Here is a 25,565-nt window from a genome sequence, read left to right as displayed (position 1 = left end):
ACTTCCTTTTTCAGAGCTGGTGATTCCAGACAACGCTAACGTCTTTTACGCCATGAACACCTCAGCCAATTTTGACTTCCTGCTGCGCGTGCGAGGCACCGCGGGGAGGCCGGTCCAGCTGAGAAGTCGCTGCGCCTCCACACTCCCCCGTGCCCAGCAGCGCTCCAGCCTGTCTCTGCGCCTCAGCAAGGTCACACTGTGACTCCCAGGACAGGGGCACAAGGACTGGAGGGACCACAGACAGGAGGGGGTGGGAGACTGAGAAGAACCAGGGATGGGGGAGTGAGATGAAGTTAATGAGACTCTGAATACCCTATTCCCAAAACCCCTGTCCCCAATCGGACCCCCACCTCTCAGTGCCCACATACATCCCCCAACTCCAGAAGCAGCCTGTGGCCTTCCAATCCCTGTCCCTGCCACCCCCTAACCCCTATGGACTATTATGGATGTGTAGTGGGACTTCAGTGCCAATTAGAATATAGTAGCCTTTGGCAGAGCGAGACAGTGCCCCCCCCCCCCCCCAACCTTCCGCTCTCCACATGAAGAGATTTTGCACATGCAGGAGGAGTGACTCCTGCCCTCCATCAGTATTCAGCTTTTTTTTAATCAACTCTCTTCTTTCCTGTGATGCCTGTTATGTTTCCCATTCAGAGGGAGATGGGAAGGAGTGAGACTGCGATGTGTCCTGTTGCCTTTATTAATGATGATGAACTCCTGTGTCAGTGTTAATCTGGGTGATTGATTGACAGGAGCTGTGTCACGTCAATATCTTTCTTCTTTGTTTCCTTCACCTCATTGTGTGCACTGTGTGTAACACACCGGACTGCGCCTCTAATATTCTGAGCTGTGTGACGAATACCCATTATAGAGGCATTCTGATAGGTTCCTACTTGGTTTTAACAAGTCCTTTCCTTTTGAAATTGCTTAGCTGTCCTATCTCATCTGTAGGGTGTAGTGACACATAGGATGGGTCTCTATGTGAGGCCCGGATCAGCCTGCCGCGCTGATTAGCAGTCCTGATAGAGATGCACTTGTTGGTGGCTAGGTGACGTCAGGAGGTGGGAAATAGGTGGAATGAGTGACCTGCTCTTCTTCTTTTCACCTCTGCACAAAATGAAGTATAGTTTTGTTTTCCTCTGATTTAGTTTTTAACAGGGCAGAAGAAAAAAGTATTTGTATCAAACTTGGAGAGAGTTCCAAAGGATGATGTTCTTAAATTATATGTGAATTCAGATTGTCAGAAAAAAGCCAGTACCAGATTTGCTGTGCTGCATTTGGAATCGTGACAGAGGGGACAGACTCCCACTCTAGTGCTCAGTGGGTGCACATTACATTAATGAGTACTGGGGCTTATTCAGGAGGGTGCAGGGTTAAGGTCTATCTGCTGAATACACCATCACTTATCATGTGCACTTGGGTGGAGTCAGATTTTTTAGAGCAGCACCTTTTGGCAACATGATACCCTCTCCGGTCCATGTGTTCCTAGACCCCCGATTTATAAACATTCACAAGGCTACAATAGCAGAGATTTTCTTGTCTTCCCATTTGTGATAAAACAAAGAATCACATTGAAAACGACCACTGTTGGCTAATTTAAAAGAAAACCAACTGCATTTTTGAATATTAGCTAAATGTAATGAAAGTTTCGGTTTGTTTTACATTACCTCATTTTGTGCCTGCCAGTTGGCTGTAGGCTAAAAATAGCAAGCAAGCTAGCTTTTCCATCTTCCCAATTTATAATTAAATAAATGCCCTGGCAAATATTCTTCTACTTGCCAGTGTAACCTACAACATTATTCCAGTTTAATCTGCTGCTTGAATGTATTCGCTCCCATATCAGCTAAAAATAGAATGTCATCATTTTTGTTCATGGAGAAAAAGCACATGGCTAGCAGCTGTTTTACCATTTAGAAATAGCCTAAAATCAAGTAATTACTTCTAAACAAAATATGTTTTGTGGAGGGATTCTAATAAGGCTATAATGTTTGGTTTATTGTTTGAACAGTCGCTGAGATTATATTTAGTTATCAATGCAAAATAGGCTACTTTAGTTCATAGCATCAGATCACTTTTGTTTTCACGGATTTATAGCAACACTGGTGCTTATTTTTAGAGCAAATTGATAGATGTAGAGTTAATTATTTAGTGAAACCAGTGGTGTAGTGAAGGGTAAATGTTTTGCAGGAAAATTAATTGAACGTATAAGGAGCTTTACTTTTTTCACCGCAACCCCACTTTTTTTTCGCCCCACTACATCAGTGTGAAACACCTTTATGCCAAAAGAGAAAGGAACAAAATACATTTTTGGGGGTTCAATTTCAACCAAGTGAGTTTGGTGGTAAAATACAGCCTCATTATCTACACAACAGTGCCCCCACCCTCACAAAAGGAATAATATGTTGCATTTCAACATTTTTGTGGAGAAAATGGGCGTAGCAAGACTTCTAGGCAGGCTTATACAAGGAGCCGCCCATTTTGTGGTGAAAAAACGACATTCAAGTACTGCGTTGCGCTCCGTTTGCGTAAACGTTCAGATGGAAATTGTCATTCAGAATAGGCAGTCATGTCTGCTCTTACAACATTCTCAACATTGCGGCACCCTGTGCACCGAGCCTCAGCTAATCACTCACTCCCAATAGTTTGAGTCACAGACGATATGAAGAAAAGAAATCACACCAGCCCACACTATGACACTAACTCAGTTCCTCCTGTGCCCAGGCCTCTATACACACACACACACACACACACACCTCCCACTTTAACAGAAACCCATACCGGCTCCCACACACTGCCTAACCAGCATTAACACCACCACCCCATCTGTCACACACACACACACACACACACTGAATGCTGTCCCTACTGTGCTATAAATACCTATTCTCTCCTTGCACACTGTGGTTATGGCTATAACACTCGTTCTCTAATACTGACATTCTGGCCATCTCACTGAGCGCAGTGTACTGGTCTGTTATTGGTCATACTAAAGGCTGGGCAAGGTTTACTCTGTGGTCGATTTCCTCCTATCTTGATTCTCATTCAGCACTTGTGATTTTTCTCTCATGAACTTTGTGTACTTCTTCACTGCCAAAGAATTCTCTACCTAAATAAATTATTATCATTACTATGATTGTCTTTTTGTTTGACCTTGAAGAAAAAAGATTCCCAGAGTTGAACGATAGTTCAAATTATTATTCTGGAACAAACAAGTAAAGGGTTATTACTCTGTAATTACCATTTAACAATATACTTGGTCATTTCTTTACCATAAAATGTTACAATGAGATGACAAGTAACTATGAAGTCCTGTAAAGCTAGTGCACCATATCATTTGTGGGCTTTGTAAATCGTTTAAGACATTTCTACTGACTTCAATGCAGTCATGACCTCTCCTCTCGAAGCTACATCCTGCACTTGTGCAATTTCATAGAAATTCATTGACAAATGTGTTTTAAAGCATTTTGAGTTATTTATTTAACCCTATGAAAATATACATAAATATCCTAGAGCCAAGTCGATAAAGAGTATACATGGAAATCTAATACGCAATATTTTTGTTTGTCATCAGCTAATAAGACAATTAGCCCATATTTTCATTGTTGAGATCACCTCCATGAAAAATAAATATGCTTTATTTTGAAATCAGTTGGATATGTTCAGAAATACAATACCAGTCAAATGTTTGGACACACCTACTGATTTCAAGGGTTTTTCTTTATTTTGACTATTTTCTACATTGTAAAATAAGTGAAGACATCAAAACTATGTAATAAACACATGGAATCATGTAGTAACCCAAAAAGTTTTTTTTAAATCTATATTTTATAGTGTGTGCAAAGCTATCATCAAGGCAAAGGGTGGCTACTTAGAAGATTCTAAAATATATTTTGATTTAACACTGTTTTTGTTACTACATGATTCCATATGTGTTATTTCATGGTTTTGCAACAGTAAAAAGTGAGAAATTTGCAGATGTGTACTTGAGCAAGGCACTTAACCTTAATTGCTACTGTATGTCACCCTGGATAAGAGTGTTTGCTAAATGACTAAAATGTAAATAATGGTGATCTGCAAAACAAACGTTAGAGGTGCATGCTGCCACCTAGTGTACTGGGGTTTGTGGTCAATCACAGCTTGTAGACTTTCGAATAAAAGAAAACAAACATTTAAAAAAACTCTTACCTAATCTTGTGCTACTAAGACGATACAAAAGATACCTACTAACTTATAACATTTGGCCTCACCTCTACCCAATGGGGCATGAATATAAATTGTATCTTGTTTTAAAGCCCTCTTGGCTACTTGGTCTTCAATTAAATGTCCTCCCACACCTGAATGGGCTGGGACCCAGTAGAAATGCACTACTACACCCAGTCTCTCAATTCTCCATAGCAGTTAATGCTTCCAATAGTAGATCACTCCTATTAGAGTTACCAGAAGATAAACTACGCAGTACAAAGAATCTAAGCTAGAGAGCCATTACCATTGCCAACAGTCAGCAGAGTGTACAGACAGTCCATCTGTTAGTCTTCTGCACATCAAATTCAGGAATGTAAACTTCTGTTCCTGTGTCCACTATCAGGATCCTAGGAACCATCTGTAAAAACTGGTAAATAAGCATACAATCTTCTACTAATGTAATTTTCAACCAGTTCTCTTATCAGGTATTCCCAAACTGGGGTATGTGTACCCTCAGTGGTATGCGCAATGTCGTTGGGGGTATGCCAAATAAAAATGTGATTAACATTTTAAAGTATTTTATTTTTTATTTAAAAAATACATCTTCACATTTTCAAACAGTCCATTTTATATTTTCCAACGGGACTATACATGTGGGTGAGGGTCTTTTCTCGCCTGAGTAGCCTCGTTTCACTCCCGAAAATAAAATTAAACCATCTAGTGTTCAGCGAAATAACAACACTATGTCAAATACAGGTAGCCTAGTCAAATAATTAACATCCAATTACATTAAATGTTATTCTCTCGCGGGAATTCCAGTAACGGTCCGTATGTAGCCAAACATAGCTCCTGCTCATTCCGTTTGCTCGAAAATGTGTAAATGGTTAAAAAAGTAAGGCCCATAGAGAAACATACCAGCTCTACTGGTAGTATTGCTACTACCAGCAGTACTGCACCTGTCAACGACACAAGTTGTTCTGCTTCCACGAGCACATCCAATGCTAGCATCAGTAATTCTACATTTGTTGTTAGCCCAGCTAGCATGGACACTGACCGTTGTGAATCTGATGCAGCCGAAGAGCTACTGCCCCCTTACCCGGGAAAGCACCTAACAACAGACAGGGACGTTGAACCATCGAAGAGGCGCAAATATGAGAACTATATTGATTTGGGGTTCACTTATATTGGGAGTAGTGCTTTTCCTCCGCCACAGTATGTTGTATGTGCAAAAGTACTATCTCACAACTCACCTTCCCTCTTGCGCAGACATTTAGAAACAAAACATGGCAATTTGACAAATAAGCCACAGGAGTTTTTTGAGCGAGAATTAAGACAACTTTCGAGTAGTAAGACATGTATAAAAGCAACAGATACCATTAATAAGAAGGGGTTAGAAGTGTCTTATATGGTGAGCTACCGAGTGGCTAGGACAGGCAAGCCCCCTACTATTGTGAAGGACTTAATTCTTCCTGCTGCCACGGATATGGCTGGGACAATGCAGGGGGAAAAGGCCCAAAAAACTATACAGACAATTCCTTCATCAAACAACACTGTTGAGATGTTTTGAAACAATTACTGCTTCGCATACAAGTGAATTCTATGCGTTACAGCTGGATGAGTCAACAGACGAGGTGGGCCTGGCACAGCTCCTGGTATATGTCCGTTACGTTTATGGGGGGTCAATTAAGGAAGACATCCTCTTCTGCAAACCACTGGATACCAGGACAAGAGGAGAGGATATTTTTAAAGTACTGGACAGCTTTGTGACATCAAATGGACTTTGGTGGTCAAGATGTGTTGGTATCTGTACTGATGGTGCAAAAGCCATGACAGGGAGACAAAGTGGAGTGGTAATGCGCGTGCAAGCAGTTGCTCCCGATGCCACTTGGGTACACTGCAGCAACCACCGAGAGGCTCCTGCTGCCAAGGGAATGCCTGACGGCTTGAAAGACGTTTTGGACATTACAGTGAAAATGGTTAACTTAATTAAAGCAAGACTTCTGACCTCTCGTGTATTTTCTGCACTATGCAATGATATGGGCAGCGACCATGTAACGCATTTACAACATACAGAAAGAAGTGTGATGGTTATCAAGGGGCAAAGTATTGACACGTTCTTTAAAATTGAGAGACGAGCTTAAAGTTTTCTTTACTAATTTTCACTTGTCTGACCTCTTGCATGATGACGAGTTTCTCACACGACTGGCCTATCTGGGTGATGTTTTTTTCTCGCCTGAATGATCTGAATCTAGGATTACAGGGACTCTCCGCAACTAAATTCAATGTGCGGGACAAAATTGAGGCTATGATTAAGAAGTTGGAGCTCTTCTCTGTCTGCATTTACAAGGACAACACACAGGTCTTTCCATCGTTGTATGATTTTTTTGTGTGCAAATGAACTCAAGCTTACGGACAATGTCAAATGTGATATAGCGAAGCACCTGAATGAGTTGGGTGCGCAATTACGCAGGTACTTTCCCGAAACGGATGACACGATTCGTTATCCCTTTCATGCTCTGCCTCCAAGTCCACTTACCGATATCTGAACAGGAGAGACGCATCGAAATTGCAACAAGTGGTTCTGTGAAAATTGAATTTAATCAGAAGCCACTGACAGATTTCTGGATTGGGCTGCGCTCAGAGTATCCTGCCTTGGCAAATTGCGCAGTTACGACACTGATGTCCTTTGCAACCTATGTACCTATGTAAGTGTGGATTCTCGGCCCTCAGTAGCATGAAAACTAAATACAGGCACAGACTGTGTTTGGGAAATGATTTAAGACTGAGACTCACGCCAATACAACCCAACATTGCAGAGTTATGTGCATCCTTTCAAGCACACACTTCTCATTAATCTGGTGAGTTATTCACAATTTTCAATTAACAAATAAGGTTTTATATGTAAGATGGTTAAATAATGAGCAAAATTATTGATTATATTATTTTTTGTGCCCTGGTCCTTTAAGAGCTCTTTGTCACTTCCCATGAGCCGGGTTGTGACGACAACTCACACTCCTTATGTTTAAGAAATGTATCGTATAGTGTGTGTGTGGCAGGCTTACAATGATGGCAAAACATTTTTTTTGGAGAGTACGCTGACCCTGGTGCTAGAGGGGGTACACAGCTGGAGGTTGAATGTTTGAAGGGGTACAGGACTATAAAAAGTTTGGTCAGAAATCAGTGGTTCCCAATCTTTTCTCTTTTCCACCAAGGTTAAATCAATGACAGGTAACCACAGAGGGACATCCACTATAACCACAGAAGGCCCCACCTCCAACTCCCTCATTCCACTCTCCTCAGCAAGCTTTTCAACTATCCAACCAAATCCACTGCCTTGTCGACTAGCATACTCCTAACGTTTGTCTAGAACAGTGGTATTCAGTCGGGATCGCGGGGTAACTGCAGTGGGATCGTCCAAAAATAAATAAGAGTAAAGATTCTTGTATGGGACAATATACAAATGTTTTTGAGAAAGATAATTGAAAAATAACATTTTATTGAGTAAATATATTTATTGGTTTCTTTTCATTTTGAAAATGTAATGAATTGGTTATTTGTTGATGTAAAAATCGAAATGTACCGATTTTAAGGTTGTGTCGTTAGATTTGGGGAGGGGTCGCGAGATATTCTTGCGAGAAAATGGGGTCCCCAGAAATGTTGGTGAAAAACATGGTGTCCCTGCTGAAAAAGTTGGAATAGCACTGATCTAGAACAATAGCAGTGGGACGGCCAATCTCACAGCCTTTCAGTCTTGGGTGATTCTGCGATTTCGAGCACTTTGTCTTTCAGAAATTAAAACTTATTCAAACACCATTTTGCCAGTATTGTACTTGTCTTTGATTTGTCTAGAAACTAAATATGATAATGGCTGCGATCGTACTATTCAGGAATTTATATATTTTTGTCATTTTTCCCAGACAGCCATAGACAAATGTAATTTCCATCACGTCATTAAACATCCATTTTAGTTGAAAATCAAATATCATACAATTGATTTATAACGGATTTCTTATACATTTGTACTTGAACTTGTATTGAATATTATTTTAAGTGATTTTTAAGGTTTTCTAATATTCATAATTCAACACAATGCCTGAATGTATAAACTTGCCTTGGTGACAGCTGAAAACATTTATCATGAAAAATAATATATTTCCATCCAACCTTTTTGTGAGATTATGATAACAACTGTATGATTTCCATATCTCAAACAAATAATTGTATGTAAATTATACATAATATACTCATTTACCTCAAAAATATGGGTTGTGATGGAAATGACAAGGTGTGGTGGAAATGACATCTATGTAAAAAAAACTTGAAAAAACATGAAAACAAAGTGAACTGCCTGGATTTCACTGGTGTATTTACACAGGTAGTTCTCTGCAAAGTCAATATGCACAATGATCTCCTCTTTCCCCAGATTCTCTTTTAATTCTCTCAGTTTGTAGTATTGGTGTCGAATGTTGTACATGTGTATCCCCAACTTCTCTTTCAATCCTTTGGAGAAGTCCTCCAGTAGAATCTGCAGTGTGCCACACCTTTTCTTTTACTGTCAAATGTACAGTGAACTTCTCCATGTTTCCCTCTTTGTTTTTCTTTCTTCTCTCTCTCTTCAGCTTTGTTTTTCCACTCAAACCACCATGTCTGCACACCAGCATCAAAGGTAGATGTTTTAAGCTCTTTTGCTTGGCAAAGGGAGCACTCTGTCTACATGCCATCTTTCTTCAGGTTTTCACAGCACAAAGACTCAATAAGGTTGTCATTGTTGCTGCAGCTGATCACTTTGTGATGCTGTAGTTTGTCCACCATGAACTGGAGGTTGGTGTGGGTTTTGCAGAGCCATGTGTTCCTATCCTGGACTGTTGGCCTGACAACCTAAAAGGACGTCTTTTGCAGAATTCACAGTAAGAAATTAAAATTTCTGAATATTCCCTCTTAAACTTCTGATAAAGGTTCTGAATTGTGCCAATCAAGAAGTGCTTCTGCTTTTTTTCTTGTTCCTCGTTAGTGTGTCCTTTTTCCCTGTTGTTGCTCTGCAGTTGTCATCACATTCATAGAATCTAGTGATTTTCTCTTCTGTGGCTGTGCTAATTATGTTTCCTGGAGTATTGAAGACTTAATGGCCTGTTTTCATTTGCCCTCATTGCTTTTGCTGAAAATCCAAATTCTCTGTTTGCGACTTTGACCAGGCCATACTTTCTCAGGATGTTGCATCAGCATTTTTGAAGCCACTTGTTTGTCCTTTTCACTGCAAATTGTTTTATACTTTTGTTTTAACTCTGCAATGATGGCATTTTGAAACAATAAAATCCTTCTCCAGTTCTTTGGATTTCCCTTCATTTGGTGTTTTGTCTTTGTCTTTGGGGAATCTTGTCTCTCCATTTTGTTCATCAGTCGATCATACCTTTTTTTGTACTTCTCAGCTTTCCGTAAAGCATTATCAAGTTTGACATTTGTCATACTAAGATCTCTGTATGCTTTTGAGTGACCTCTTCCAACCTTTTTCCTTCCAGCAAGTATTCGACTTCTCATTCCTGTTGCCGACGATGAGGAAGGGGTATCAGGGTGTGCATCGGGGGCAGGTAAGTTAGGGGCAGGTATGATGGCCTCATGTTCTGGCTGCAGGTCATCTGGTGGCTGAGGTGATGTGTTGCCTGATAGGTAGGCCTCCATTGCAACTGTTCTCTTTAAAGTCTGTCTTCTATTCCGTTGGTTGCATATCCATTGCCATCTCTTGTTTCTTTGTTCTAGCTTTGTAAGCTCAGAGATAGATTTCACTTCTCCCTTCTCTTTTTTCTTCGTATCTCTCCCTGTCTTTTTGCAGATGTTCCTGGTATTGTATAGGATCTTTTTTTAAATGTTGTATATATATATATATATATATCTGTGACCTCTGTGCTGTTTTATGTGGCATCTTCAAAAAATAAAGACAAATACTACTTAGTTTTCAGCTTGTGCTCAACTTGGAGCATTTTCTAGATTCAATTCATTTAAAACATTATTAAATAAGCCTAAAGTAAAAATTTAAAAAAGTAAAGTAAAAACGAATAAGATAATGGATTTGTGTCATTTCCACCACTTTCTGTCATTTCCACCACACTTAAGTTTGTGATGGAAATGACACTTCTACAGTTTCTGGAAAAAAAATTGACAGACTGCTTAGCATGCTTTGGTTAGTATTACAGATAGCATATCGTTTACACTAAATATATAAAATATTTTTTTTAATTAAAAAGTTTGACCACATATTAAAGAAATTATAGCCTGTTTGGAAATGACTGACAATAAAGATATTCTCTACACAAGCAATATTTACCTCGATTTTTCTTCAACTTCTGGACTTCAGTGTCACAATATGTTTCCATGGTAACTAAATTAACATTCTCTTGAAAAAACTTTATTAATAAGGAATTTGTCCTCAGTGGTGGAAATGACACCACTCCCAAAGGACAGGTATATTTTGTGTAAAAAAATATATAAAAGGGCATACTCACAATAAATATTGATATAGATTTTATTTAATTGACTCTTTCTGTAGTACATATTATATAATGTGTAATTATAAATGTTTTCTCATAGAAAAACATAGTAGAAGCTTAAAAGTCTGGGTCTGGGACAAGGGCAAAATAGTGAAATTGAGGTATAAAATGCATCTGAAAAGTAGCTAAGATACTTGATAGAGAGGTGTTTAAAAAAGTATGGGGTGATTCCAGTGTGAACTTAACATACAAATATTTGTATTTGTTTTATTTTTGATAAAATCCCCAAAATTGACCCGAGGACATAGAAGTGCCCGTAATTGCAGAATCACCCTCTTACCCAATATGCTAGTGACAGTTTTCTATGACCTGCCCAAAGGCATTTCACCTGCCTCAACTAGTAAGGCACTTACAGGTCTTGATTTGAATGATGATGAGTGATACAGACGCACAAATATCATCCCCCCTCCCACCCCAAAATGCTAATCTCCCCTGTTATTGTAATGGTGAGAGGTTAGCATGTCTTGGGGTATGATATTTGTGCGTCTAACTGTTAGTGGAATTAAATAATTCCTCTAATATACTCATTAATTAAATTCAATCTGTCTATTTATAAGAATTTGTAAGATACTTATTAACATAAAATAGACAGGATACAGTCTTATTAAAATTAGATAATAGTGTTTATTCTCGGAGCACGCTGCCATTTGATCATAAACACAGGTTTATATACAAGATATGACGTCATAGGTTACAGAATAAGTCTCATTGTCCTGACAAATAGAAAACAGGTTCAAAAGTTCATTCCAACTTCACAGCACACACACAATACACACAATATAATCAATTATCCTGAAGGCTCACTATAATCTATTACCACTTTAGCAGACAACTCAAGATAATGGAAGACCTAAAAAGTTACCCACAGCCTTATCTAAACATCTCAGGGCTAAGTTGGGTCAGTTCAACCAGAGTTCAACGACCCTTTCTGCTTATTTTATAACCAACAACACAAATCTCTTTTCACCAGGCGTGCAGAGTTCAATTAGTTATAGTTTTATCTAAAGCTAGAATTTGTTTTAACTATTTATTAACAAAATTCCTAACACTAACTTTCTCACTCATCATTATTCGTGATTCATTCAGGACTATCTGTAATCATGGAAATGTTTAGAAACATATTCTATTCTTATTTACAATAAAAGTGACTCTAAAATGACACAATACATTATTTACCGTTAATTTCTATTGGCCACAAAATAATCTGAAACACAACCAAAACAAACAGCAAATGTCACAAGCTTGATGTAATCATTGCGTGCTAGGAATATGGGACCAAATACTAAACTTGTGACCACTTTAATACACATAAGTGAATTTGTCCCAATACTTTTGGTCCCCTAAAATGGGGGGACTATGCATAAAAAGTGTTGTAATTTCTAAATGATTCACCCGATATGGATGACAATACCCACATTAAAGCTGTCAGTCTGCAGTTTAGCCTCATAATAATTGTAGAATTTGAAATCCAAAGTGCTGGAGTAGAGGCCGAACAACATCTAAATTGTCACTGAATAATTACGGAGGTCACTGTATACAATGTTGTCCTAAGTCATACTTCCGGGTCCTGTCCCCTAATCTTTTGAATTGGCTTGACGATTATGTCATCAAATTTGTGAAAACAAGGTCATTTAAGATATATACAATTATATTCCTGTTTGAGGAATTTACTTCTGCCAAATTAACTTTTTTTCCCATTGTATACCATTCAAAAAGCCTACAAAAGTTCAAAAACGTCACTTTAATACACTGCTCAAAAAAATAAAGGGAACACTAAAATAACACATCCTAGATCTGAATGAATGAAATATTCTTATTAAATACTTTTTTCTTTACATAGTTGAATGTGCTGACAACAAAATCACACAAAAATTATCAATGGAAATCAAATTTATCAACCCATGGAGGTCTGGATTTGGAGTCACACTCAAAATTGAAGTGGAAAATCACACTACAGGCTGATCCAACTTTGATGTAATGTCCTTAAAACAAGTCAAAATGAGGCTCAGTAGTGTGTGTAGACTTCACGTGCCTGTATGACCTCCCTACAACGCCTGGGCATGCTCCTGATGAGGTGGCGGATGGTCTCCTGAGGGATCTCCTCCCAGACCTGGACTAAAGCATCCGCCAACTCTTGGACAGTCTGTGGTGCAACGTGGCGTTGGTGGATGGAGCGAGACATGATGTCCCAGATGTGCTCAATTGGATTCAGGACTGGGGAACGGGCGGGCCAGTCCATAGCATCAATGCCTTCCTCTTGCAGGAACTGCTGACACACTCCAGCCACATGAGGTCTAGCATTGTCTTGCATTAGGAGGAACCCAGGGCCAACCGCACCAGCATATGGTCTCACAAGGGGTCTGAGGATCTCATCTCAGTACCTAATGGCAGTCAGGCTACCTCTGGCGAGCACATGGAGGGCTGTGCGGCCCCCCAAAGAAATGCCACCCCACACCATGACTGACCCACCGCCAAACCGGTCATGCTGGAGGATGTTGCAGGCAGCAGAATGTTCTCCACGGCGTCTCCAGACTCTGTCACGTCTGTCACGTGCTCACTGTGAACCTGCTTTCATCTGTGAAGAGCACAGGGCGCCAGTGGCGAATTTGCCAATCTTGGTGTTCTCTGGCAAATGCCAAACGTCCTGCACGGTGTTGGGCTGTAAGCACAACCCCCACCTTTGGACGTCGGGCCCTCATACCACCCTCATGGAGTCTGTTTCTGACCGTTTGAGCAGACACATGCACATTTGTGGCCTGCTGGAGGTCATTTTGCAGGGCTCTGGCAGTGCTCCTCCTGCTCCTCCTTGCACAAAGGCGGAGGTAGCGGTCCTGCTGCTGGGTTGTTGCCCTCCTACGGCCTCCTCCACGTCTCCTGATGTACTGGCCTGTCTCCTGGTAGCGCCTCCATGCTCTGGACACTACGCTGACAGACACAGCAAACCTTCTTGCCACAGCTCGCATTGATGTGCCATCCTGGATGAGCTGCACTACCTGAGCCACTTGTGTGGGTTGTAGACTCTGTCTCATGCTACCACTAGAGTGAAAGCAGTTGAAAGATTGAAAGCAATCGCAGATTGCAGTGAACCTACAAATCCAAGATGGCAGAATGTCAAGTCGTTTGTTTGTGACTAGTACATTTTAACCTACTAATAATCTATTTATTTATGGTTGCGTAACTTCGTTGTTGTGTAGTGCAAACTATTTCATTTTTGCTGGTGTAAAGATCACGGGTCCTCCTCAACTTGGCACTTCATTACTTGAAGTTTACCAAAGTAACCCTATCTCTGGCTGGCCTGAGTTCCTCCTTCGTCCGCGGAGTGTCTTGTCCAAGCTGCTCCTTTTTGCTCTTTGCCTGGCTGTCAGTGGCAGCTCAACCCGTTCTCTCGATCTCCCTCAACACCCAATCTACTCACACGCGCAAACACTCACATTGATTCACATACACGCTGTCCCTCTCTCCACTTACCTTCGTTGGCCTCTTGTTTTTTTTGTCAGAGAAAATGACAATTTACGTGGTATTGCTTTGTGCACTGACTTTACTGAACTCTGGAGAAAACGAACATTGTCGCAGGGTGAGTACATCTGACAATGTACTCTCGCGTCCATTAGACATTTTGTATGCAGGAACTCGCTCTTTTTCACTCGGTCCACTCGTCCAAGTGCCGATGCATTTGTGTCATGATGTGAACAGTACGAACTTGTGTCACTACCAAAGTCTAATGGTTTTAAATGACTGTTTTGTATTGTCTGGAAACGCACTTGTAGAATTCGCTTGCAGTAGGTCTCTTAAAAAAGAGAAGCCGTGCAAGGTTATTAAACAGAGGTGCCTAGTTATTATTCTGTTGTTGATATCAGGTAACGTGCAACCTAACCCTGGCCCTGATATGCAATGTCTCCAAACCCCCTCTGATTTTAAATCAAGATCTGGTTTTGGTATTTTTCATTTAAATGTACGCAGCCTGTTGTCAAAAATTGATGGGGTTAGGATTTGGGCTAAATCAACTGATGCTGATGTAATTGTGTTTTCTGAAACCTGGCTCAGCAAGTCTGTTTTTGATAAGGATATTTGTATAAGTGGTTACAATGTTTATCGCACTGATCGGGTTAAGAAAGGTGGGGGTGTGGCTATATATGTAAAATCTAAATTCCATGTAAGTGTGGCAAAGTCTGAAACTATTTGTAAACAGTTGGAATTTCTTGCTTTGAATATTGAGGTTTCAAAGGGCCTCTCTTTGACGCACCTTATGTCTAAACTTCTTTACAGTGAAATGATCTTGATTGGTGATCTCAACTGGTGTTGGTTAAAGTCGGTGTCTGATGATTTAAAAATGTTTTGTAATTCTATGAATCTTACCCAGTTGATTAATTCACCCACTCGCCCAAATCTTAAATGCCCAGAGAAATCTACCCTGATTGATTTGATATTGACAAATGTTCCACATAAATATTCTGCGGTTGGTGTTTTTTGTAATGATTTAAGTGACCATTGTGCTGTTGTTGCTGTTAGAAATACTAAGGTTCCAAAGACAAATCCACGTTTTATTCGTAAGAGAAATTTGAAGTGTTTTAATGAGCAGGCTTTCTTTCATGATTTGTTTTATTTTGACTGGAGCAAGATTGAGTTTATCCCTGATGTGGAAACTGCCTGGATATTCTTTCATGATGTTTTTTTCCAAATAGTAAACAAACATGCACCATTCCGCAGGTTCAGGGTTAAAGGGCGGGATAATCCATGGTTTTCTTCTGAGCTGTCTTGTATTATTCACGACCGTAATCTAGCCTGGGCTAAAGCAAGGAAATCTTGTTCTGATGCTGATTGGCTTATTTTTAGGCAGTTAAGAAACAAGTGTTCTTTTCTTCTCAGGAAGGCCAAGTCTGAATATTTTATGTCTGTTACCACTGATAACCTGAATGACCCTAGAAAGTTTTGGAATGCTATTAAGTCTATGTCTGGTAACAGTAATGTTAATGAATTACCGTCATGTGTTTTGAAGGACTCTGTTGCTATATATGACAAAACTGAAATGCTGAATTGTTTCAATGAGCACTTTGTATCATCTGGTAGGCTGTTTGATTCAGTGTCCTCTGTCTCTGTACAACCCTGTGTGGATGAACCAGTGTCCTCTGTCTCTTTATTCAACCCTGTGTGGATGAACCAGTGAGAGCTGGTCAAACTTTTAGCTTTCTGCCATTCTCAGTGCAGGTGGTACATAAAGCCCTGAAATCCTTAGATCAAAGAAAGCCTGCAGGTCCTGATCTTTTGGATCCCTGCTTTTTAAATCTGGCAGCTGATTTCATAGCTGAACCACTTACATATCTGTTCAATCTAACCCTGGAATGTAATGAAATTCCAAAGATCTGGAAATCAGCTTTTGTCCTACCACTTTTAAAAGGGGGAGATCCAACTCTTTTAAATAATTATAGGCCAATCTCAAAGCTGTCACCCCTGGTGAAAATACTTGAAACCCTTGTAAGTGAACAGCTAAAAGAGTTTTTATTTACTAACTCTATTTTATCAATGTACCAATCGGGCTTCAGGAAGAAGCATAGCACAATTACAGCAGCCATGAAGGTTTTAAATGATATCACTGAAGCCCTTGACAAACAACAACACTGTGTCTCACTTTTTATTGATCTCTCTAAGGCTCTCTCTAAGGCTTTTGATACAGTTGATCATGCTATACTAAGGCAGAGATTGTTGAGTGTAGGTCTTTCGGAGCATGCAGTTGCATGGTTTGCTAACTATCTGTCTGATAGAACTCAGTGCACTCAATTTGATGGGCTCATGTCTGTCAAATTGTCTGTCCTGAATGGTGTGCCCCAAGGCTCTGTACTTGGTCCTCTCTTATTCACTATTTATATAAATGATTTAGACAAAAATGTCCAAAATGCACAACTTCATTTTTATGCTGATGATACTGTTATTTACTGTTGTGCCTCAACTCTTACAAAAGCTTTCCAGAACTTGCAAACTGCTTTTTATACTGTTCAACATACCTTGTGTCAATTGAAGCTTATCCTCAATACCATGAGCGCTGATCTGGCAGAATATGCCAGGCGGCAGCAAGATGGTCTATTCAGCCATCTGTATCAGTGACATTAATGGAAAATATTGAGACAGCCTATATGGACTTAATAAAATTACAAACATCTTCCATTAATTTATGAACAGTTCTGACTGCTCTGTCTAGCAAAAAGGACACACTTGCTATTTGCAATAGTAGTAGCAGTACTATTACTAGTAGCAACCTGCTAGTTGCATGTCTAAGTTAAAATGGATGCATGAATGGTCCATGTAGACTATACGTGCAAGGCGGTGACAGTGGATGTGATTGTACTGCTACAGTGGGTCACTCAGTCTCTAACTTCCTATTGTGCTGTTTGCAGCCTGGCAGAAGGGGAGTGCTGTTGCATCTGCCTTAATCTCTGTGCCAAGCAATAAGCGCATTTGTGTGAGAGACTGTGTGCTCATGTATGTAGCCCATTGAGAAGAGTTGGGAGAAGTGTGTGTGTGTTTGCGGGAAGGGGGAGCAGCGCTTAAGTCCCATCTGGCAGTGCTACATCCCCCTACTCTTCATCCTAGCCTGCGAAGAGAGGTTGGACAGACTGGAAGGGCTTGTACTACAAAAATAAAACAGATAGATTATTTGAATATTTTTGTCACAGATAAATAGCTAAGCCTATTTTGATGGGCTGCCCATTCCCCAATACAATGCCCTGTCACCTGGTCACCCACCAGCAGTATATGTATAGCATCTGGTAGACTAGTCCTCCGAAACCTGGTCCAACACTCATTCTGCTCTTTCTTTACAGCATGCCAAAGCTGAATCACAGAGATGAAAGGGGAAACTGGTGAATAGAGTGGACTTAACCTTTAATTTACAGAGACCTGTACTACACCAATGGGGTAAACATCATAGAAATTAAGTCAGACATGAAAGTCAAATTTGATCAATTCATTATTTTATTTTCTAAGATGTTTTTTTGGGGGGGGGGTGAGGAAAACAACATTTTAAACTAAATATAACAAAGTTGTAAATAATAAACAATACATAACTGGATACAATAACATACCAACCCCCATCTTCCACTTGGATCCTAACCCTCAGCAAAAAAATAAACAATGTAATATAGTAAATACATTTGAATAAAAAATACAGTAGTTTCTTAGTTTCTTTAAACAAAAGCTCTGAATGTGTGTCTGGAACTCCTCACACTCGAAGTACAGTCCATCATCTGCTACACACACTCCTATCTCAGGCCACCCAGACACACAAATCTGCTGTATTGCTTGTATTCTCCATACAATCGTCCATAATAGAGAGTAAACACGCCTAAGCTGTCCCAAACCAAACTATAAGCAGCTTGAACAAGAGCATATCCTGGCTGATTCAGGGCGCACAACTTTTGTTCCCTAACTGTTTATGTGGTGATGGACAATAAACCCAAGTACTATGGGTGATGAAGGACTTTCTTTGGTTCTGATGAACATACCAATATAAGAGGTATGCTTTGTTCAAGACAGAACATTTACTGTTAAAATTTGGTTGCTGTGTACAAGTAATCCTGACTCCCCCAAAACCCAACCCAAACAAAGGACCTCCACTATCCTGTGAGTGGTGGTGGACCCTGTATGCCAGAGAAGTTGGGCATTCGGTCGACTTTCACACAGTCGGTCAGAAATTGTGGAATCTTAAGTCTGTCTGAAATAGTGTGGCAACAGTAGAAAGTCAGTGAAAAGGGCTAGTTGGAGCTGAAAAGGGAGCCTGCTGGAAATAAACCTAGTGAATAATAAATTAAAGCACATCTCATTCCATAGCTCTACTAGTGTTATAATGATGTGCTTTTACCCCTAAAATGAAGCAAAAGAGCAACCAATCAAACATGCAACATGACACCAGCAGAGAGTACTGTACATCACTGGATCCATTCCACTGTACAGCGTAAAATAACATGTATGACTGTAACATTTCCCCTCAAACTAAGCAGCATTAATGTATACAATGGATGTGGAGGGTTTGACCCTTTTCAATCCATTTGACCCTCATCTTTAGCAGCAAGTTCAGTTAAAACTCCATCCACCCAACCAGCTTAATCTCAACTGCCCTGACCCAATTTACCTTGCGAATGGCCATTACCAGCATAAGCCTAGTAATTTACAATGATTTTGTGTTTAGAGGGATGAAATAACTAAAGTGAAATTGAATATGTACAACTCTAAATCACGTACAAATATTTTTAAAAGCCTTTGGAAAACATCCCATATAGAAACCCAGTAAGATGTGAATTGACTTCCGTGTGAGTAAAGGCCAACTAATGCCTCCTTAACTCAGAGAACGTGGCAGGACTTAGTTTGTGTTCTAAAGGTAAACTCACATGTCCATAACATCAATTGCAGTACAACTACTGTAGAATATGAATCAGGGAGTGAAACATGAGAGTGGTTGCCGAGTTAGAAATCAATCACATCTTAGAGAGATGTTAGCGACTTAATGATGCTTTTGAAACAATTAATTTGGCAGAGAGATTTTGGACTTCAGCCAAAGCAATATTCAGCAACTTTTTAAAAAAGATTTTTGCTCTAATCACTTTTTAGATAAAAAATTAAACCATGCTTAATAATTATAAAAACGTAAGATTTATGTCTATGAAAGAAATTATTCATAGACATGGACTATTAATCTGACAGCTTAACTGAAAATGAGACAGAGAGGAAGAGACAGGAGGAGAGAAAGAGAAGAGAGCAAAGAAAAAAGATTCCACAAGAAACATTAGCAACAAACCTGCTTTCAAATAGGACAGTTATACTCATACATCAACACCACAGGATTTGTAAAGTAGTGGCTCAGTGTCATCGTTGTGTTAGAAAAGAGAAATACACACATTCCCCATTCAAATTAAATACCAAAATGTCAGTGCTCAAAACAGACTTTCATTACTCAATGATTTGCCCATGTTAGGGTTGTTAGTTAAAATTGAATCATGTGTAAATGTCTCAGAAGATGATAAACAGTACATGTGTTTAGAACACCTAGCCTGTTTGAGGTTGTTTTTGCCTGGGGTAATAGAGGGGCTTTAGACAGACAGAAATAAAACAGGCAGAATGTAGAGAGCCCTCCATGCCTGGGGTAATAGAGGGGCTTTGGACAGACAGAAATAAAAAAGGCAGAAGGTAGAGAGCCCTCCATGCCTGGGTGCATTCTTGCACTGTCCAAGGGGCGGGAGGTGGACTAGATTCTCTGACCAGGATTAATGACAGGTGACAGAGACAGAAAAATAGGAAAACAACTAAAAGACAGGGCTGCCGAGCATCCAGACAAAGTCGCCCCAAAAGGTGAAGGATCATTCATTCTGAGAGCCCAGCCATCCATTCCTCCTGACCCACTTAGACCCAGAGGAACAGAGGGGAGCCAGAGGAGGGTTGGAGCCTGGAGGCGGTGTGGGGGTGTTCAGGCATGCTGTACGGCCAGCTCCTGGCCAATGAAGCGGCGCAGGCGCTCCAGGTACTGGCTGTACAGTTCGATGTCGTTGTGTCCCGCCCCCTCCACCCAAAGTGGCTCCACGGCCTTGGGACAGCGCTCGAACAGAGCCAGACCGTGGGAGAAGTCGATCACCTCGTCCTCAGTCCCGTGGATGATCAGCACCGGTGACGTGATCTTAGACACCTTCTCAATGCTGACAGAGACACAATGGGCAAAGGAGTTAGTGACTGGGGATAAGGGAAGCAAAGGTAGTCCCTAGACGGCAATGTACGATAGGAATTATGTAACAACATTGTTATAACTAATGGGCAAGTATGTTCTTAAAGGGTAACCATGGATAGAAAGCATTGTACAGTCTGTTCTAGCATGGCCAGTTAGTGCAAAATGCCCTGCAGCCTTGAGCACTGAGCAGCAACTGTTCTCTAACAGGTAGAGGGACAAACAGGACAGGAAGGGGAGAATAATGAGAACACAATCCTGCTGCATGTAAATGCATCTCCCAGATCAGCTCCATCTGCTAGTTCAGATGGAAGAGAGAACTTTCAGTCCTCCATCCCCCACATAACAGCAAATACAGATCTGAACCAAGCTAGTATCACATCATTTGGAGTCCACTCTGACTAGATGGAGTATTGAGTATGGGAGCTGAGTGTTGTGTGGGCTGGGGAGTGCCAACTGGGCAACAGGCGCGGGAGAATTCAGGAGGATGGAGGAGAACACCGGAGGCTTTCACCACAGATAAGAGGCATCCCCAGCTCCCTCCCCACCACCTACTCTACTCCCACACTGCACTGCCTGGTTCTGGAACTGGACTGTAATGGAATCCTATTCAGTGAACCAGCATGTGATCTTAATGGTTCAGATACCACACGACCACATTTGACATAATAACGGGCGATGATATGACAAATGACTGGAGGAGTCAGTGTTTCTGACACCTGCTTATGATCTGATGCAGAGTGAGAGATGACTCAGTTATGTACTAAGGCTGATTCCCCAGGGAGAGAGGCTGAATAATAAAATACGTGGAAGCTATGAAAGAGATTGCAGCTCTTCTTTTAGTTGGACAGAAATATTTTGCCACTGACACTTCTAGTTCTATAATGATCTGCTAATCTTGACAAGTCTGCAATAATGCAATAATGTGAAGATGGAGGACGGTGTGGTAGATGACTCACTTGGGGAAAGCATCAAAGCAGTATGTCTTCTTGGTGTCTGGGAAGGCCACCCGCATGCCAGAGGTGAGAGGGGAGTGGAGCACCACAGCGGCACACTCATACCGTGATGCCAGGTCGACCGTGGGAACGGTGCCAATGCTTTGCCCATACAGGATTATGTTCTCTGGGCTGATGCCATATCTGATCACAACCAGGAAGAGAGTGGAATAAAATACAATAATGTCAAGGAAAAGCTTGTATTGGCAAACGATTTGAACATAAATCACTCCTATGAAACCTAAACTGTGATAATATGGAATTATAATATATATTTTTATCACAAAGATCCAGTAGTTGACGGGTAACAAATGTCTGCGAACATGGCACACCTAATACAAAAAACAGCTGTAGCTCCATAACTCTAAAATCCATTCCAGGGGCAGCCGTTGATAGCACAGCATCCCATCAATCTAATGACAGTCCATCAGCTGCATGAGCCCTTCCTTGTGTGAAATGACTCCACCCACACCACCCCTCCTCCTCTCTCTGTAAGGTGACATCTCCCACACTGACTGCGTTGTGGCAGTGCCGTATGTACCGTGTGCGCAGGGCCTGCCAGGCGGCTTCAATGTCAGCGTAGAGGTTCTTCTCGGAAGGCTTGCCCGTGCTGACACCATAGCCGGAGTAGTCGTAGGAGAAGATGTTGCAGTTGATGCGTGTGCCCAGGCCGATATAGAAGCTGCTCATCTGGCCCAAGTCCACCGCGTTGCCATGGGAGAACAGCACTGTAAACCTGGTGAGAGAGGCCACAGAGCAACGACTAGGTTAAAAAGATGGACGCTACCATAGCCGCGGGAAGATGTTTTGAGTTGGGGGTGCAACCAAAGGCCCAAGCCAATGAAAAGAGGGGAGACAAAGATTGAACAATATTAGGATGAAATATAAATAGGCTACAGTACAGGCTACTTAATAAACTATCGAGTGGCACCGACTCACCCAATGATGAAGATAGCATAGGCTACTCACCGGTGATGGCTAATGTTCCTATGCTAAAGATGTAGAGTTGTTGCGAAAACATTTGGTAGTTTCTATAGACAAATTAGTCTACTATTTTCAGCAGTAGGCATTTGCTTTATAAACAATGTTTTTCCCACGATTGTATTTAGAAATGTGCAAAAGGCAGATTATAGCTGTTCACTTACAGCCACAACCACAAAAATAGAATCCATAGAACGGAGGTTCGGATTCAAGTCATGACTGGCAACCATTGTGAGTGTACCCATGAGTTTACCAGTCAAATTGCCAGGGTTAGAGATTCCAAAAGCCATTCTATAGATTATATTTCTATGGTTGCATAGCAACAAGTACTAGGCGCTGTCTGCCAAAATTGCGGCTCTCTGGTGTTTTGAATGATTTTGTTGATGTCTGTAAGCTACAGACAGGAGTAATTAGACTATATAATTTTGGCAAATGCATTTAAATTTATCAGGGGGTGCTGCAGCACCACCAACACCCCTATTTCCTGCGGCTATGGACTCTACCTGGTATTTTTACCTATCCTAACCTGTATTGTGTGAACAGCAGATTTCCATTGAAAACTCAGGAATTACCTCTTTGCATGGGACATGAATATGCTGTATAAGGTAAATTGGTTACGGCCACAGACTCAAGAGAGGACTAGTTCACTAAGTTTGAATCAGGTCTTTTTGCTTGTTCTGTACTACATGAATAATAGGGTTGCTATACCCCAGGCATCATCCATGTGCTTTATATTCATGAATGTGAGCTGTGCTCCCTAAAGCAACTGGATACTCTCTATTCTTTAAATAGACTGGGCCTCTCCCATACACTAAGTTATATCTTTGCTCTTGGGCGTTTTGCTCAAAATGTGACCCTGAACAAGGAATACGATATTACATTGCATGCGTGACACTGATATTACTCAAGTGTAACAAGACCCAGTCCATGTCTTCGCAAAGCAATTTAGTTTATTACTGAACGCCACAACAAGAGAAACAATTTTGCTACCTGAAGTCATACAATATGAAGACATACTGAGGTATAAACTCAGCAAACCTGACTATCAAAGACCAATTGACAAATCTGACAAGACCACAGGCAAACATTTTAGCATAAATTGGGGTAAGAATAAGTAGAATGGTATTTGTAAGTCAAAAGAGATGGCCTAAACAAATGAATGCCGAAAGCAGGAAGAGAACAGATTTGAGATAGCCACACACAATGAGATGCAGTACAGGAAGTAAGGAAATAGGACACAAGGGAGTGGAAAAATAATGGCATTACAAAAAGAAGACGAGAGGAAAAGGGGCGAGTTGGGACACATGGTCAGACAAAAGGACCTAAATGAGCCAAGATACACGCACGCGCACACACTGTTCTGCGTGACTAACCTGGCGGTGGGGGCACAGCGGATGTACATGCAGCCCACTCGATTGCCACGGCTGGAGCGGGTGAAGAACACCTCTGTAGCATCCAGCTCTCTCTGGGAGTACTGAAACTCAGCTCGCTCTGTCAGGTGGAGCTTCCATTTTCCCTCTGCAGGACCAGTGCTGCCTGAACCCCCTACAGCTGCTCCAGGTACCCCTCCCCTGGATCTCAGCCCCGCTGACCCTGCTGTCCCTGGGGCTGCAGATCCATCGAGGTCCGGCAAGAGGGAATATGTAGGCTCAGGAGGCAGGAAGGCAAGCTTGGCGGCAATACGGCTCGGACAGGGAGGGCAGCAGAACAGGCAGCATAGCTCACTGACAGATAGGCCATTCATTTTCTACTGTGGGGGCAAAGACGACATTGTATGTTGATCTGATTTCAAAACAAAGGAGTACAACAAAATTTGACATGCAAAGTTGTATTTACAATTACATTACTGTTAAAATTGTTCAGAAATACTTTAGTAGTTATCGTCAATTCTAACTAACAATAAAACTAACACATTTCATGTTAAAGAATAAAAAAAGTTCTGCCCACCTGTGAGAGGATATTATTTGGAAAAAAATTAACTATAACACATGCAAAAATCAACAATTGATCCAAAGCCAACCCCTACTCTCCAAAACAAAACATGAAAGTTATCCTGTCAGCAAAAATCTGAAATTAAGACGGTCGTCTGAAAAGGTTATTTTGAAAGTAGAATCAGGTGATTTTGTAGTATGGCTGAAGTCCACATGAAATCCATATTTCCAAGTATTGGCTGTTATTATTGAGGTGTTTTCGTAGTGATCGACTTAATCATTGTTGGAGAGAATCGAGTAAAGTTAACTTCAGCCAACACTGGGTATGGCTACTTTTCCTGTTAGCTAATGACTAGTTAGCTAACTAATGAGCAACTGTGAATCTGGATAGCTGAAGCTCCCACTCTGTTTACATCTCATATCGAATAGCCTAACAGTAGCTTTACATCTCATTGCGCATAGGCGGTTTGTTGAGAAGTATTCCACTATAGTTAGCTGTCATCAACAATATTGACCTTCTACTGCTAACGTTAGTACAGCCAAATGATTCAAAGCGTAAAGTCGTGCCTGCAAAGGAATAAGTAAACACATCCCGGCAATGCTAATGACGACACACAAAAACAATATTATTTTTAACCACAGAAACCAAACCAAAGCTTAATTTTCAACACATTTTGTATCGCTAAGTAGCCAGCTAACGTTAGCTAAATTAGGTCACAGAAATGTATCAGCTAAGCAGCTAGCATTGGGTAGCTAGCAAACTAGCTAGCTAGTTTAGTTATTCAGACCTGAAAACACCAATTTTAGGAGGACAGTCATTTGTGGACACCGACGCAAATATATAGCCTGGGAACAAAAAAAACAAAAAAACGTCACGAATATCCGTTTTGATAATCAAATCGGTTTTTAGTGGTTGAAATGATTAGCAGCTACTGTCATTTATTAATCCATTGGATGTGCAGTGTTTTGTCATCTCCGGAAATGACAGGGACAGGACGTGACGGACAGGGCAGCTTCCAATGATAAGCAGGGGGAACTTCGTAACGTTATCAAACAGATTACAATGTACAGTATAATTTTTAGACCTCAATAGATACACTCCATGAGCAATGTATCCCTATTGTTTCTCTAACTACCAGATCAGATGGGCTGATGACATGGGAATCACTTACCATAATATACAATCATGACATGTGAATCACTTATTGTTCAATTTATTCAATTGTTTTTTTTT

General features: G+C 40.8%; 2 protein-coding genes across 5 annotated transcripts in view; one reads left to right on the top strand and one right to left on the bottom strand.

Moving 5' to 3' along the window:
* The window catches only part of rgl1 (ral guanine nucleotide dissociation stimulator-like 1), a 42,221-nt gene extending 39,097 nt beyond the window's left edge, over positions 1 to 3,124 (top strand). For all 3 annotated transcript variants that reach the window (XM_071345277.1, XM_071345275.1, XM_071345276.1), the window contains exon 17: positions 15 to 3,124. In XM_071345277.1, the coding sequence (XP_071201378.1) occupies positions 15 to 202 (188 nt within the window). In that variant the 3' untranslated portion in view covers positions 203 to 3,124. The remainder of the gene's footprint in view (positions 1 to 14) is intronic.
* Positions 3,125 to 17,669: 14,545 nt separating this feature from the next.
* abhd17ab (abhydrolase domain containing 17A, depalmitoylase b) lies at positions 17,670 to 25,328 on the bottom strand. 2 transcript variants are annotated; one of them, XM_071345273.1, is made up of 5 exons: positions 24,348 to 25,328; positions 23,774 to 24,150; positions 21,961 to 22,155; positions 21,384 to 21,563; positions 17,670 to 20,398 (listed from the first exon to the last, which is right to left on the bottom strand). In XM_071345273.1, exons 2-5 carry the CDS (start codon positions 24,142 to 24,144, stop codon positions 20,173 to 20,175), a joined length of 972 nt encoding a protein of 323 aa, XP_071201374.1. In that variant the 5' UTR covers positions 24,145 to 24,150; positions 24,348 to 25,328; the 3' UTR covers positions 17,670 to 20,172. The 2 variants fall into 2 exon arrangements, with proteins under 2 accessions (XP_071201374.1, XP_071201375.1); XM_071345274.1 differs by having other exon boundaries at positions 23,774 to 24,147.
* Between the last annotated feature and the right edge of the window lie 237 nt (positions 25,329 to 25,565).

This window comes from Salvelinus alpinus, chromosome 16 (genome assembly GCF_045679555.1).
Source record: "Salvelinus alpinus chromosome 16, SLU_Salpinus.1, whole genome shotgun sequence".
NCBI lineage: Eukaryota > Metazoa > Chordata > Actinopteri > Salmoniformes > Salmonidae > Salvelinus > Salvelinus alpinus.
This window is presented reverse-complemented; position numbering and strand designations above follow the sequence as displayed.

Bases quoted from the DNA above. Each gene is read 5' to 3' on its own strand.
- abhd17ab (XM_071345273.1), bottom strand. From the start codon at position 24,144: ATGAATGGCCTATCTGTCAGTGAGCTATGCTGCCTGTTCTGCTGCCCT. The intron at 22,156-23,773 runs GTTAGTCACGCA...CTCTCTCACCAG, and splicing joins CGCTGTGCCCCCACCGCCAG to GTTTACAGTGCTGTTCTCCC. The intron at 20,399-21,383 runs GTGAGTCATCTA...TGTCTCTGTCAG, and splicing joins TGCTTTGATGCTTTCCCCAA to CATTGAGAAGGTGTCTAAGA.